Here is a 17,490-nt window from a genome sequence, read left to right on the forward strand (position 1 = left end):
CATTTGTGAACAAGGAAGAGATATTATACAAGGTTCGTGATAGCACAAGCGTCTGATTTTCAAACGCCACTGCTCATTATTACGTCAGAAGCCGCAGTTAGCTTTGCGCGTCATTGCGTAAGAAGTATCCACATCCACAGTAAATAGATGTTCAATGTAGGCCTATACGTATACGTCGTACACTAGTGTGATTGTAAGAACACCTGCCGTGCTTTATATGAGGTTATCCAACTTTCCACACGCTACTACCCTGCAGCAGTATAATTTGTCTCTGCTCTGCCTTGTTTAAAATAGTACCTTATGTGTTGATGTTTGGATATGCTTAGTTAAACGCAGTTTGACCGTTGGTGCTTGGCGAGCATTGGGCCTATCTAGTACGTACGGACACCGGACAAAGATTTGATATTTTGTACTCGTCAAATAAAACATTGGAGTTTCCACAACGAAGCAGTAAAATCAACAGCTGATGATATATATATATATATCATAACCGAGCCGTTTTGCCGTTTCTCGTAACTGCAGCTTGTAGTATTAAGTTGATTAAGTTGAAGGCAGAATTTTATGTTCGCTTCTTCTTATTCTCATATGACTCTACTTGAAACGGGCGCCAATCGTTATTTCACAATTATTTACTCAACATTGGGATGTACCGCCATGGCCATGTGCTTATACATCATGTTAGCGTGGGATGTAGCTGGATTCGGGACCAAAACAGCATTTCGTCCCCCAGTCCAAACGTTGGTCTTTGGCCCCATAGGGTGGCAATCTCAAGTTGATAAGTCAATAATATTAGAACAGCTTCTTTGAGGTACAGAACTTCAATATACAATTGAATAGTATATTCATATTGAAATGAACCCGAATATTTTCGGCTGACGATTACCCCTGACGAGTGTCAGCCGAAAATATTCGGGTTCATTTCAATATGAATATACTATTCAATCAATAATATTAGTAATTGCATTATATTACTCTTAGTTTTTAATCCTCTCTCAGCCCCCGATGGTCAGATCTACCTGTAGAGTTTAATTATTTGTTTGAGGTAATCATGGTGTTTGTCGACTAACGGTCCTATACACCAGGCCGATTTTCTACATTTTTGATTCCGTATCTACCAACTTGTACCACGGCCCACTTCTAGGCTTTTTGTAAGACACCGCTTATGCGGATGAGGCGGCGAGAAGGAGCCTAGATAAACCTCCAACACTTTGGTAGGAACCATTGGTGTTGCAGCCATGGATTATACCACTGCGCTATCTCACCACACAATTACCTAGCAGTAGAGCTGGGGGCACGTAATTCATAATTCATATTATCTTGTTATAATTACTTTAGTGTATGTTGTTAATTCGTGACCTCCGATTTGTTATATAATCAAAATATATTGTATTGGCTCAAACGTAGCAGACTAAAAAAAACTTTCGTGAGACGCACAAACAAATTGTCATGTCTTATATCATGACTGCATGTCTAGCAACTCAAGTTGTAAATTACTAGGGTCAGTGGCCTCATTACCTACAATAGGACTTGAAAACAATTTCATCATGGGCAAAAAAGCATTCATTCCGTCAATGCGGCCGTTGAACTTAACAATCAAGTCAATTGGTTTGATGGTCAGATAGCCTTGTAAAACGTGTTGTAACACCACTTGCTCTTAATTAAGTCCGATGTTAAGCAAACTTAAATCTGAGTGCCCATCCAAACGCATTTGAGTGTGAGCATACTTTCTGACGTGAGTTGAGTAACGAAATCGTTGCTGAGTAGAGAATCGTTATTCGACAGCAAAGGAATTGGTCTCCACCCTTAATTATAAGCTCCAATTTCCAAGCCAAGCAAGTGTAATTTTTAATATCAATTTTTTTGTGTGTTATCGATTGATTTTTATTGTTTTTGTTGGATTTTCCAACGTCAATGGGAGCTGCGAGTAGACTAGCTGGGAGCCCTGGATGGGAATCACTGATCTAGAGAGGATTTCAAGTTACTTAGATCTCTCGAAAATACTCTATACCTATTTTGGTTTACGAAATACTTTTTGAGTCCCCTCTAGCTCCCTCTCCACCCTATTGGGAACTTTGGGGTGCGCCAGTTATGGCCCTGGCAAGAATGCAAATCGATGGGCGCGATAAATTGACCTCCATAAAAATGGGCAATAGTTACATTATGACGTAACAAGCAAATGACGCATCTTTTTTAAAGGGAGTTTGTTATCTCATTCGGCCTTTTCAGCGCAATCCATATATTGTCTTCCAGCATAGCTTATAAGATGTAAAATAAATGTAATCGTGAGTAATCGTGATTACTTTTTCAATGTAATCGTAATCGTAATCGACTACTTCCTGATTTTGCTGTAATCGTAATCGTAATCGTAATCGCAATCGATTACATTCATGAAGTAATCACCCCATGTCTGCAAGGTAGGTAGAGCGTTTCACCACACGCAGTCTGACCCTGTCAGACATTTTAGTTTTCCAGTAACACTAAATCACGCGAAGCGCGCAAAGAAATATTTCAGTTTAAATGAATTTGCCCTAAATTTATTGCTCATTAACACAATTAGAAAATAATTGGCGGCATGGTCCCTTTCGCCCTCTGGCTAAGCACATGAAATTAGTTCGTCTTTATCGGTTGGTTGTGGGCTCGATGTCCCGCCAGGATAGACTAAAGAACTGATTATTAACACTGGTATCTAGGGTTGCATTTAAAACAAATGTTCCATTTAAAACATTTCAACAAAGGCCCTAATTTTTTTACAAGTTGTAAAATGATGCCATAATTGTGTAAATCAGTGGTTCCCAACCTTTTTCCACCCACGTACCACTTCGAGGTTTTATGCAGTGCTCGCGTACCACCTACAAAATTTTCGCACGCCGTGGGCGGTCAAAAATATTTTCAATATTTATGACGTCATACCCGCGTATTTTAACTATGTGAGGTGTAATAACTAGGGCGAATTTTTACCTTAAAATCGGAGGATTTTGATGTAAAAAAACTTCATTTTGACCAAATTTTGAGTACACGTACTCAAATTATGTGTTTTCGCACATCATGTTAAAATAGTACTAGGCCTACTTATATTTATTTCTGGTTTGACCTGAAAAAGCGTTTTTGACTGAAAAACTGACAAATTTTTTCATGAAAAAACTTTATTTTACCGATATCTGGCCCAGTAGTTACACCACGTATTCGTACACTTAATTAAAATTTGTTGTAGTAAAGCGAAACATACTTCGGGTGGAAGGTGTCTGCCTTACTAAGTAGCTTGCCAAGGAAATACCGTGTAACAGCAGTAGTTGTTGGCTGACAACACTGAAGCTGTACGTACATTGCTGGTGACGCAACGTGTTGCTCTATTCTGACAATGCTGTCATACGTCACAATTTTTTATCATGCGCTTCTTGATAAAATAACCATGCAAGGCCCAAGCAGTCTTGCTTCAGTTAAGATATTGCCGTACGTTGAGCAATGAGCATAACACCATGTCACTTGTCAACCAATTCGTTTCGTTTGACAGTTTATGATCCACGATGAGCAGACAACGGGCCGCTTACAACGGTAGGCGTATAAAGTGGGCTACAGGCTGTATAACATGAAAATCTACGATACAAACGAGTTGACTTAATCAACAATTTTGACATTTTTTTGACTTAACACTTAATCGCCCTAGTAATAACAAATTCTATTAAACTAGGCATTATCAGCCCGGGTTGATAGATGCATGGAATTGTTTTTTCACCACTAGTCAAAAAACTTCCAAAAATTCAAATTCAACCATTCCTGAACTAATAACTTCCTTCGGTCGAAAAAAGAACCAGAATCTACTCGCGTACCACCTGGAAGACCTTCGCGTACCACTAGTGGTACGCGTACCACAGGTTGGGAACCACTGGTGTAAATACTTGCCAAAAACATGTTTTATGAGGCTATACGGACAATTACTGCCGACGCACATCGATGTGGGTTGGTTGGAACCCTCAAACTAGTCCGTTCAACATTAATAGTACAGATATTTCGTCAAAGGTGCTATGTTTACCCTGCATTTTTAATGGTCTATGTCAATCCACTATGACATCACAGTTGAATATTCGTGCCATCATGGCTTGAAAAAAAAAACATGTTTGTTTTAAATGCAACCTACTGGTATCCATGACTTCTCCGCTTTGCGTCCATGCATTACTGGGATACCATGGAGGGGTGTTTCAAGACTTAGAAAGCCTCACATAGCTATATCCGCACCTTCCATGTCCAACGGCACGTGCACATCATGAACTTATGTTATGCATATGTACAGATCGCATGTCGGTGTAAGCCAATATGCCGCAGAAACATCAAGGACAAAAATAAACTACGTCCTCTCCTTGCTACTAAAAATAAAGCAAGTGCACTTGCGATCTCGTAGACTTTGATCTTTTTGATAGATGACGTTGAAATGTTTTATCACTATCTGAAACATGTTGACTTAAAAATAAGATAAATACTTTCACTATATAGGCCTCGTTGTGATAGATTTGGTACGTCGTTTGCCCGCGTGGGAGAAATCTAGTTATGAGGCCGTCGCGGGCCCAACAAAATTGTCTCGCGAACTGCACACTTTTATCGCATATGAAGGAGTTTAAAAATAAGGAGATTTTGCATGTAAAGGAGGGATTTCAAAAAGATTTTGAAAATACTTCCAGCAAATTCGAAGCCAAAAGAAACACACGTTCGGAAATAAAGATGTTGACTATTACTTGACAGTTCGGACATGAAAAGTTTGGTACATCCTTTACAATTCTAAAGCAAAGTTCCCCACTAAAAATTAAAAAAAATCCCTCAAGTGGGGAATTCCCCCAGGCTGGGAGCCACTGACCTAAAGGTAACAGTACAGAAACTCATATCTTTCACGAGGAGCATACCCTTTCCAGTTGGTATTTCTATATCGGGCACAACATTTTCCTCTGTTGTTCACATGTCGACGGCCGCCAACACATAATAATTGAAATACGTGACGACGGCGGCAGGTTCGCCACTCCTGCTATATGTCGCTACTGACACGATATTCGTAACTCTGTTCATAATTAATAGTGAATCACTCTGTACTTCAATCATCTTGCAAGATGGAATGGCTTGAAAAATGTCTGGAACTCCGTAGACTGGACATGACTTGGAGACTTGACTCGTGACTTATGGACTCGAATTGACTTGACTTGACTCAAGTCACCTCCAAAACACGAGTGACTGTACTTGACTCGAGTCACAATGTGCAATGATTCGAATTGACTTGTGACTCGAAGGTAGTGACTCATCTCAACACCAAGAAAATATAGGATTTAGCAATGGACGTTTAGAGGTGGCGAACAACAACTCCTTCAAAACAAAATGCCATAAACCATTTACAGAATACCTGGACAAACCACGTACTCTTTACCACTCGTGATATTCTATTACCAGTATTGAAGTATATTTAACAAGTTTTGGCGAACACTTAAACTTTGCGTCGTGGTGAAATGCAATCTCAGCAGGAGATCGAAGACGTCTACATGAATGATAATGATACTGTAGTGTTCCGATGCAGACCCCTGCCGCCGGAGACTCAAATATCGAATTCGAGTAGAGTCCAAACATCGACTTTTGCACGGAATGACGAAGGTACGTCGACTATTGTTGTTGTCTATGGTATTCATGGTAAATATCTGGTTCGTGGTACAGAACTTGAATATTGCTTTCAATACAACATCCAATGTAACAGAATATTTATTAACCCGCCATCACTAAGGTTGGGGTCAAATTGACCCCAGGCGAACAAATATGCGAGCCATATTTTCATGTGCGGGCGGATTGTTCTTGCCAGCCATGTAATCCTAAATGGTGGTATACACTACCAATCGCAATAAGGCCTTAGCTGATTATCGCTAATACCTCGCCGCTATGAGCTATTGATTGAGCATGGGTCAGATTTTGGAGGTAGAGAGGGCAGACTAAGTATTTTTCTCCTCACTGTAATCGGATCGATTTTGATTGCTAAGGGCTCTTTCTCATTGTTCATGTCACGTGGAGTCAACGAGGCACGACGACAAGCTTTAAGATCTCTTTGCTGGCCAGAAAGAGTCAGTTATGGGTGGATTGAGTCATGGATTGAGTGCGTGAATAATGTCCAGGCTTACTACAGAGAATGTATCACGTGTGAAACATGCATTGGACCGGATGAGGATTCTGATTGAATTTACTTTGTTGCAGTGTTGGGATCAAGTCACTACCTTCGAGTCACGAGTCATTTCGAGTCATTGCACATTTTGACTCGAGTCAAGTCAAGTGACTCTTTTTTTAGAGGTGACTCGAGTCAAGTCGAGTCAAGTCAAGTCAAGTCACGAGTCAAGTCACAATTCAAGTCAAATTGGTTTTTTGAAGTATGAGTGACGATTCAAAGTCATTACATTTTGCTAGCTGTGTGAAAGACAGATGTATTGGACATATATCTTGAATCAAATAACGAGTATAAAGTCAAGTATACATGCAAACGAACATAAAGTTAAATATAAATGATGCAAAAAGGCGTTGTATCGCTTGAGCAGACGTAGAGCAGCTAATAAAATACGTGACCCAAAATGGAGGATTGAATACGAAGCGTAGAGAAGTTGAAACAAATTGATATGGTATAATACACTATCCATCTACACATTCGTGAGAATATAAACGCATAAACTATATTCGTTCCATTCAAATCATACAAGGGGGTTAGCTAAGGTGGGCATTGCGCGACGTAAGCACTCAGCCGTCTAAGAAACAGAGATGCGTTGCTATTAGATTATGCTACTGATAGCACATAAACGTAAGCTGTGATCAGTTCGTTTTCGGTCAATTTATTTGTGATGTAACAATGGGGGTCAGTGAACGGTACAATCAGTGAATGGCTGGTTGCTCTCACAAGTCACACGGGCGTATCACGAATAATCCGAACATAAACAAGATACAGAGATTTAATCGACACCGTTTACTTGATGACTTGAAATTGACTCGTAAATTTTGCTCCGAGTCACGAGTCAATCTACATTTTTGAAGCGCCGAGTCAAGTCAAGTCAAGTCATTTTTTCGAAGTGACTCGAGTCAAGTCAAGTCATACGAAAAAGTTGACTCGAGTCTGACTCGAGTCAAGTCATGACTCGAGTCATCCCAACACTGCTTTGTTGTAATAAGTAACTGTTGTAATATTGTATCGTATTGTATCGTTGTATTGTATTTAGGACTGGGCAAAATCGAGTGCCCGAGTGATTCGCTTCTGAATCACGTATTACGCTTCGAGTCGAGTCGAGTATTCGAGTATCACTCATTATGACGTCACAGCAGAATGTACTGTGTCAACGTTCAAATATGTACTTTTTATGCCACTACAACCAATATAATGCCTGTTATCCGTCACATTAAAGACACTTTTGTATTTTTTAGACTATACCGATGTCATTGTACTTCTTGGCAATGTTGTGGGATGATCATGACTTCGAAAATGTGTTATTTCCAGTAACGTTCGTAGCTTTGTACTATGTCTCGTATGCTGCGACACGGCCAATCCAGGTTTCAAGCCTTCCTCAGTGGAAAATAGTACCAAAACTATAATTCTCGCTAGTAAATTACCTTTCAGTTGCGAAGAGCGTATAATTTCAGTACTCGAAAAAATCCTCTTTTACTACTCGACTCGAATCATCAAAATTAATACTCGATTCAGATTCGAGTACTCGAATCATTGTGCCTAGCCCTAATTGTATTGCAGGCCTACTATATTGTTGTATTGTAATAAATAACTGATGGGGTCTGTTTGACCACAGTTCGCCATTCGTGTAATGGTGTTACGCCTCAGCGGGAACTTTGAAATGGGTAGACAGTAGGGTTCAAACTTGATTGGAATCGATGGCCTTTTTCCAAGATAAAGTAATTTAATAAAAAATAATAAAAAATAAAACATAGTGTGAGCACAGGAAACTGATTCCATGCACAGGACACCGATTTTATACGGCATATATGTGTTCAGAAACAGAAGATGCATCGTTATAAGGTCCTGCAGGAGGTTATTAGACAGCTGTATAGCGAAATTGGTAAGAAAAAGGGCATATTTCCTGATGGGGTCAATTTGACCCACCTTAGTCATCGTGTAACGATATCCTACCTTAGTGGTCTAGGGTTAAACTCGAAGACTTTTCGGGTGCCTCTTTTCAAGAGTTAACGGCACACTAAAGGAATTTAAACAAATCTAAAAGCAAAATCCAACAAGGGAAAGTACAACGCAACAGTCAAAATCACAGACCATGAAATTCGCATTGTACCAATGGCAACAATAACAAACTAGAAGTATACGGACATGTCGGACATACGGTGCAATTCCCAGTAAATTCGGCCACCGGTATATTCGGCCGGTAAATTCGGCCCTCGGTCACTTCGGCCCTCGGTAAATTCAGTCCTTGGTAAATTCAGCCCTCGGTAAATTCGGCCCTTATAAATGCATTTAATACGAATTATTTTTCTCAAATAGGGAAGTTTTACGTGCCGTGGGTGGGTAGGGGGGACATTAGGGTTGGAGGGGTGTAGGGTACATGTTGGGGTTAAGGTATCGCAGGATTAGGGTTGGGGTGATGGATATTAGGGTTGAGAGGGGATATTAGTGTTGGTTAGAGTTAGGGTTAGGGTGTCCCAAGATTAGAGTTGGTGGTGATTGAGTTGGGAGGGGGATATTAGGGGTGGGGATTAGAGTTAAAGTATCCCAAGATTAGGGTTGGGGGTTATGGGTATTACGTATCATGGTTGGGGGGGGGGGGGTATTAAGGTTGCGAGAGGGGAGATAGTATGGTTGGGGATTAGGGTTATAGGGTTAGGTATCCCAAGATTAGGGTTGGGGGTGAGGGTGATGGGTATTAGGGTTGGGAGGGTTCTTTCATTTAAAAGTGTTGGAGTCTACTTTTATTCAGTTGAACAAACCTATTTTATGCAGACAAAAAGATTTCCTCTATAACCTACAAATTTCTCATTAGTGCGTGTTGTTTCGTGCGTGTAACTGTTTATTTACAAATAGCGTTGCTAGCGGTCAGTAACGAAGTACTTCTACTTTTTCGAAGTACTCAAGTAGTTTTCCTCTACTTCTGGTACTTACTCAAGTAGATCTGATTTTCGCTACTTCTACTTCTACTTCTCAATATTTTGTGATCTACTTACTTACTTTTCGCTATTTTCAGATTGTCAAGTAGAAGTAGTTCAATCTTCCAATCAGTTAGATAGCCTGAGGAATTTCGGAGCTGTCCGGCCCGCGTACAGTTTTCCGTCTTACATGATAATGTGGCCCGCGGCCCTAGTCTGCCGAGATTTCCCACTACTTGCTTAAGTTAGTCGAAGCGAAAAGACTTGCATTATAGGCATTTACGATGTACTCAACCCTAATGTCGTTTGTGGTAATCATGGTATTTGTCGACTACAATGGTCAATTACACCAGGCTGATATTTCTTATTTTTCTTTCTGTAACCGCCGACTTGTAGCACTTGCAGCACGGTCGCGGGCCACTTTTCAAATTTCGTAGTGGACGCGGACCGCATGAAATCGATATCGAGATTTATCAGGCCACACAGGTGAACAACGATGCTATCTCGTCACCTACTCAACCCTAATGAATTGATATCTTGGTTTATTAGGGGTACCGGGGTTATCGAACTCCTTGAAATCTTAATTTGAGGATTTTCATTGAGGATTGCACCGTGTGTTGATTGATCAGATAGAAGCAGACATGGCGGCGCCTGTATGACAATGCTATTTTCAAATCCACATTTTCTTCGTCATTATCTGCGAGAAATGGCTTTGAAGTGACATTACTGTCGTTAAAATGCAGTCATTAAATGTGATTTATTTCTTGTATAGGTGGATAAATGGGCGAATAATGTATCGATTCAGCAATCCGGCCCACCAAGTACTTAATTTTCCGATATCTGGCCCGCCGACTCGAGAAGTTGCCCGCCCCTGGCTAGCCTATACGATCAACTACATTGAGTGCGGTAATAAGTTAAAATACATAGCAGATTCACGAGGTTACAGGACCATGATCTGACATTTCGACTTCGCCTACAACGTCATCATGCCATTTCATTTTCATCGCATGTCCTTTTATCATTATCCTCTATCATAATATAATACACCATTATAATAACTATTATACAATAAATCGTTGCTGGTACCCACCGACCGTGCGCAGCGATTATACCGGAATTCATCGCTTCGTACGGTAGGCCTACATAAACGCCAGTCCTTCCCGCAAGTATCCAAGATCAGCCTACCTACACTTATATGACCATATTTTGACATCCAATTTGTATCACATTTCTTTATAACTATTCAACCTCCTTGCCGACCCATTCCCATCGACAAATATGCGTTATTATCACCAACTTCTCCAACTTTCACCGTCTGAATTCCATATGGAATTTATAGTCGTACTGGTAACAATGGGTTGTGGGTCGTCACACCATCCCACAATCTCTATAGTTGCACATCATTTTAAGAAAAGTTGCAATACAATATCGCAATCAAAAATACTAACAGTCAATACGAACCATCAAAACACGTGTCCTATCTGACAACTTGTACTCTAGCCTCATTCAATCAGTCTCGGAAGCATAATTGCTCAACAATCTCTCTACTTTCTCATAACGTCTTAGCCTACTATACACACCAAAATCGCAAGGGACCATGTTTTGAATAAATAGAGGGAAAGCTTATATCCGCGCGAATCACGAATGTTTTTTTTTTCAGATTTACGAATGAATTTCGTCATTATTATTAGTATACTCACATATTGCAATCAAAGAGTTATCCTTTATTCGCCCATGTGATCAGATCCACTGGTGGAGTTAGTTAATGGAGGTAGTGTCTTTGGAAATTTAGGGCAAGTTACACATAATGATGCATCTATGGGTGGACCAATTGTTATTGGTCACTTTGTTGCATGCTATTATTTCCTGACATCCCATCAGAATTGTCGGTAGGCTTAGCGGAAATAAATTGGAATCGCCTGACCCAGTGATTCCCAACCTTTTTGGGTGTCGGGACAGCATTTCAAACTTCGGACTACGAATGGAGCCGCATGAAAACACTCAAGTATATTATGCTATATATAGACTACTTATAACGGAAATTTACAGGTAGCTAGCCTACCTCTGCTCTCACCATCCAGCTAATTCAAAAACATGCAGATATTGCGCATGGACTGCTATAGATTCTATCTATATCGGCTATTATAGCGGAGTTGGAGATGTGGAAAAAATATTGACTGGAGTTGGAGTCGGAGTCTGCAAAAATGACCCTGACTCCGACTCCGACTCCAACTTCTTTAGGAAGAAAACAATTGCTTTCAAAAGATTTTCAATAGGATTGTTATGTAACATCCAGGGCCGTAACTGGCGCACCCCAAACCCCCCAATTGGGGGGGGCGAGCTCGAAAGGGGGCCCCAAATTGTTTTTGGTGAATTAGCATAAATAATAGAGTATTTTTTTAAAACTTTATGCAACTTTTTCAAATGTTTTTCGCGCTGCGCGCGATTTCAAGTTGCCAAATGTGTATGATTATTGGGTACTCTTCCCCCAAGGAAAAATACGCAAGATTTATAGAAATGGGCATATCGTCGTTGGCCACTACTACGCCACGACACACCAAGACATATACAGTTTTAGGCCATGTAACACGCGACTCCAAGAAGTGTGCCAGAATGATCGGCAGCGAGAAACCTTGGCCGAAAAGGACTGCCCTTATGGTGACCGAAAACTTCGTGATATATACGAAATACATATAGATTAATTTGTCCGTAGGCGCCTAAATGACTGGCGCCGAATGTTCCTGTCTTGGTAATCTGAACCTCGCAAGACAAATACCATCCCGCATTGAAAAATTAGATGCCAGTGAAGAAATACCAATTTGAAATCGTGTGATCGTGTGTTTAGTATGTTTGGGCGATCCTATATTTTTTTGATATAGCAGACAGGAGGTCACGAAATAACATCATGTAACGAAGTCATGCCAACTAGTCCGCCCGTCAGAAGATGTTTAATTATTTTTTACGGGCTCTACAGTTTCTAAGACACCTCACTCAACTCTACCGGTAAATCTGATTACGTGAGTAGAGAGCACAAGAAATTGATAGCAATATATATGCAATTCCCGATCTTATTGACCGATTTTATCATGAATTATCAAAATTTTCGCGCTTGGCGCTGGCTAACTGAACAGTACAACTGTAATTTCGTGGCAAAAACGAACAACGTGATTGGGAGGGGGTCGGTTTATCACCACATGGGAGCTCAAGACTCAAGTTTTTGGGGGGCCTGACGAAGTGCTGTTTCGTTTCTGCCAACGGGTATAGACCCGGAAATGTTCAATTATTATTGATTGGGGGGTCCTACCTTTTCAAGCACACCTTACTTAGCTCTACCGGTAAATCAGATTACGGAAGCAGAGAGAGGATAAAAATTGATAGCAATATAAAAGCACTACCGAATACCGATCATATTGACCGATTCAGTCATGAATTATAGAAATTTCTCGCGCTTCGCGCGACTAAGCAGACAAACCTGACTCACTAAATGGACACCCAATGTACAAACAGCGTCATAGTTACCGACTGAGTCATGAATTATACCAATATCGATTAGGCAAGCAAAAGCAGAGTGACTAAACGGACACCCAATGAAGAAACAGCGTATATCCAACGTAAACAGCGTATAGTCGGAGGGGGGTCTGGGGGGCAAAGCCCCCCAGAAGTCCCGTGTACCACCCTGTGGGGGGCCCAAAACCAACGTTTTGGGGGGGGCTGACGAAGTGCTGTTACGGCCCTGGTAACATCAATCACCGTTATTAATAACGATACAGATCAGGGGCCATCCCGTGGTCCACAAGCCAAATGTGGCCCGCGAGAAGGTTTTGTGTGGCCTGCGAGGTAAATCTCGAAATTATAAAATTGCGACAAAATGATAGAGGCATGTTTACCGCAACCGTCGATATTGCTATGTCTAAACGCCGAATAAACCCGTCCTTGTCAAATGACCCCAATATATGTGAGTAGCATATGTATTGTGGTATTCTTTTTATAGTATTGTAGTTGCAGTAATTCACTCGTTACATCTGAACAAAATTTTGCGCTTCGCGCGACCTGATCATAACTGCACACTGCACACTGCACAGTTGCATCAGATAGGCTAATTGTTATCAATTTTAAAGCGTAGTATTATAAGTCTTATTTTCAATGTTACCTAATTCGATTTGCTCCTTTCGGACGACTAAAAAAGGTTGCTCGCGCCATGGTTCGTACATAACATGTGACCCTTTGGCCGAAAAGGTTTGCCACCTTTTATATAGAAAAAATCGGACATTATTCGCAAATTGCAATTCAGTTGCATAGAGGAAGAAAATAGCAATATGCATCTTTGCGATGCAGTCACAAATTGAAGAAAGGAAGGAGATTTAGAGAGGCGATCTTTCATGTTAATTGCGTAGTGAATAATTCGAGCTGTGTGACCCAATGAAACAATTTTGCATGCCTTCGTTAATCATGTTTGCATATGATCAAGGTTATATGATAGTCTCTTAACCGTAACTGCGGCATATAATTTTCGAAGTTAATCGGTATTTATGTTGGAGTCGGAGTCGGTACGTTTAAAGACTCGAGAGTCCGAGTCGCAGTCGGTATATTGAAAATGTGTGGAGTCGGAGTCGGAGTTGAAGTAGGTGTATTGAAAATTTCTGGAGCTGGAGTTGGAGTTGGTGGGAAAATGTACCGACTCCACAGCCCCATGAGTAACCCCTTTCTTAGTCAATACAAGATTTCCAGTACATATTTCGAATCAGCGTCTTTCTATTTCGTCGCATTTGATGAAAGTATCCTCCCTTCCCGATGATAGAATATGGTAACCCTAGATACAATACAATTTTCATTATTATTTTGATGATATCATTTTGGTATTCCAATACTTTATTCGACGCCAATAAGGTATCTATTACGATGCTAGATTCGGAATAGAATCCTCTTGTTGATATATTAAGTAGGATTACCATACGTCATCTTTTAAGAGGATTTGACCTCTTTTTTACTTTTTTGAAAGTGTCCTCGAAGGACGTCCAAATTTCCTCTTTTTTTGAGATTTTGTGCACTGGTTTGAAAATTTTGGTCAAGTAAATGCCAAAATAGACTGAGATACAGTAAATGAGACCTGAGGTAACGCTCCTGCGGCTATTTCGGGAGCTGAGCCGGAAAGTTGACCTTTTTTAGTTAACTAACTGATGATGTGAAAGGAAAAACTGCATTTTGGGCGCTGGGCGGGAAAGTTGACTTTTTTCTTTCTTTTTAGTCAATCGACCACGAAGTGGGTGAAATTTAAAACTTTTATAGGATTTTCCTCCGGTTTTGCAAGCATGAAAAGTTTGAAAAAGTGTCCTCTTTTCAGATTTCCAAAATATGGTCACCCTAGATTACGTCCAGACAATACATGTACTGAGGAATAAAATCCAAATACTCACTAAACGTGTCGTTTAATAAATACTGGAACAAAATACACGTGAGATGTCTCTTTTCGGCAGATATCTCCAAGAAGAAAGACAAATTCAAAGTGATCATATCAGTGGTGATCGCTGTCTTCTTTGTTGTGACGTTGGCTTTGTTCGGAGTGCAAACAAACTGGGTTTTCGGAAACAGCAATCAGAATATTGGTATGTTGTAGTTAAGAGTCTGATATTTATCGTTCTACTGTTTCGTGTTGAAATAGCAGCACTGCAATGATGGCAAAAACTTTAGTGCATGCAAGAATCATACACAGGGTTGTTTCGTAAAAACAACTATATGTGTGCATGGTACGTACAGCACGGTCAGGATAAGTTATGAGCCTGGCAGTTTATAGAATTTGTGTATATAGCTAAAAACAATACTCAATAATAGTGATATAATTCAGTGGAGCCCCGCCACATAGGGAAGTGCCCCACGTATAATTCTGCGGGATAAAAATATTACCAAAAATGTAATTTCTCTGGACACATCAATGAAGATAGTGACATTATGTCGAAAATCGCACGAGGACTACGGCTCAGCAAAATGATCGGGCTTCTTGATCACGACGCTAAAGTTTTCTGACTTTTAACATGCCCTGTGAGTAGGGACGGTGTGAACGTCTGAAGGGTTCAGGTTCGTGTGAACGCGAACCTTTTTGAACCTCATGACGTCACGTGACGTCAGATTGCTAATTCCAACCCTACATTTCAGTGAAGTGATAGCCTATAATAGTGTAGCCTACACGTTACCTAGCGACAACTCGGCCCACATAATTCCACAATGCTGCAGTACATAATTAAGTTATACGTGTCGCCAAATGTATCAACTGCCGTGGTAATCAAATGCTATTATAATCCCATGAAATCGATATCTTCCGTCGCTTTGCCAGCAATTACGGCGAGGACTTGCAAGGGAATATAAGCTTGCGTCAGAAGTCTGAACGGTCTAGAGCAGTGGTTCCCAACCTTTTTCGGTGTGAGGGCCAAATTTAAAATTTCAGAGTACGGTCGGGGCCGCAAGAATACTAGGGCAATGAAATGGACCCAAATATAGTCATCAAAATATGAAAATTGGCATTGTTCCGATCAATCGCTCGACGCCATTAACGATTGTTATGGTCATTGTGTTGCCGCGCTCCCGTTGTTCAGAACAATCGACCTTTGATGGCTATTTCGGAGTAGTTTTATTGCCCTGGCGAGATTTCAAAACTGTACACTGTTTACCGCTACTTATCTGCTGCATTGGGTGTACATTGAGTGAATCAGCTTTTCTCATGTGAACGCGCGAAGCGCGAGAAATTTCTTTATTTCATGACTGAATCGGTCAATCTGATCGGGAATTGCATATATTGCTATCAATTTTCATCCTGTCACTGTTCACGTAATATGATTTACCGGTAGAGCTGAGTGAGGTGTATTTGAAAACGTATACGCCCCCTCAATAATAACTAAACATCTCCGGGGGTATACCCTTTGGCAGGAATGTAACAGCACTTCAGGAATGTAACAGCACCCCTGGGCTCCAATAGGGTTATAAACTGACCCAGCATCACGTGTTTCGCGTTTGCTACGAAATTAAAGTTGTATTGTTTAGTGAGCCGGCGCGAAGCGCGAATATTTCGATAATTCATGATAAAATCGCTGAAAAAGATCGGGAATTGCATGGTTCTGCTCCCGTAATCAGATTTGCCGATAGAGCTGAGTGAGAGGTGTCTTTGAAACTGTAGACCCCATAAAATTGAACATCTTCGGGCGGGCGGACCCCTTGGTATGACTTCTTTGCATGATGTTATTTCGTGACCTCCTGTCTGCTATATCAAAAATGTAGAATTGCTCAAAGCTACTAAACTGAAAGATCACACGATTTCAGATTGGTATTTCTTCACTGGCATATATTTTTCCCCTGCTGGATGGTATTTGTCTTGTGAGGTTCAGATGGCCAAGAAATGAACATTCGGCGCCAGTCATTCAAGTGCCTATAGGGACAATTAAACATATATGTATTTTGTATATATAACGAAGTTTTTGGTCAGCATAAAAGCAGTCCTTTACGGCCAAGGTTTTCTCGCTGCCGATCGTTCTGGCACACTTCTTGAAGTAGCATGTTACATGGCCTAAAACTTCATATGTCTTGATGCGTTTGTGGTGCGGCAATGGCCAACGCCGATTTCTATAAATCTTGCCTAATTTTTTAAGGGGAAGAGCACCCAATAATCAAGATATCAATATCAAGATATGAATTTAATTCGTGCCCAGCGCGAAAATTTTGTGAAAAAGTTGCATAAATACTCCATAATTATGCTATTTAACAAAAATATTTTGGGCCCCCTTCGAGCTCGGCCTGCCTCAATTGGGGGGTTTGGGGTGCGGCAGTTACGGCCCTGGCTATAGGACTACCAATTATGCTGCTTTTAGCAGGCTAAGCAGTACGCATCTCGGCGTATTCAACCGTGAGTCACGTGTTGCACATCTAGTTATCATAGGGTTACCATACGTCCTCTTTTAGGAGGATTTGTCCTATTGTTTTTATTTTTTTGAAAGTGGAGGACTCCCAAATGTCCTCCAACGGCGGCTATTTCGGGAGCTGGGCTGGCAATCTTACCTTTATTCAGTCAACCACCTGTTAATGTGAAAGAAAAACTGTATTTTCCGGGAGTTGAGCCTATTTTTCTATTTTAGTCAAGCGACCACGAAGTGGGAAAAAATTACCATTTTTTCAGGATTTTATAAACATAAGTTTTATTTTTTTGTCATGAATCGATTTCTTACTATATTTTGGGGGCCGCAAGAAGGCTATGTGGGGGCCGCATGCGGCCCTCAGGGCCGCGGTTGGGAATCACTGGTCTAGAGCAGTGGTTCCCAACCTTTTTCGGTGGCAGGGCCAAATTTAGAATTTCAGAGTACGGTCGGGGCCGCACGAATACCAGGGCAATTAAAGGAACCCAAAATAGTCACA

The 17,490-nt window shown here is 40.8% G+C and overlaps 1 protein-coding gene across 1 annotated transcript in view; it reads left to right on the forward strand.

Annotated features, from left to right (window-relative positions):
* The first annotated feature begins 5,426 nt into the window (after positions 1-5,426).
* LOC145439845 (microfibril-associated glycoprotein 4-like) overlaps positions 5,427-17,490 on the forward strand; it is a 532,879-nt gene continuing 520,815 nt past the window's right edge. The window contains exons 1-2 of the mRNA XM_080317492.1: positions 5,427-5,625; positions 14,571-14,699. Of these exons, the coding sequence (XP_080173618.1) occupies positions 5,484-5,625; positions 14,571-14,699 (271 nt within the window). The 5' untranslated portion in view covers positions 5,427-5,483. The remainder of the gene's footprint in view (positions 5,626-14,570; positions 14,700-17,490) is intronic.

This window comes from Botryllus schlosseri, chromosome 5, assembly GCF_051294905.1.
Source record: "Botryllus schlosseri isolate E-star chromosome 5, Bs_hap1, whole genome shotgun sequence".
NCBI classification, from domain to species: Eukaryota; Metazoa; Chordata; class Ascidiacea; order Stolidobranchia; family Styelidae; genus Botryllus; species Botryllus schlosseri.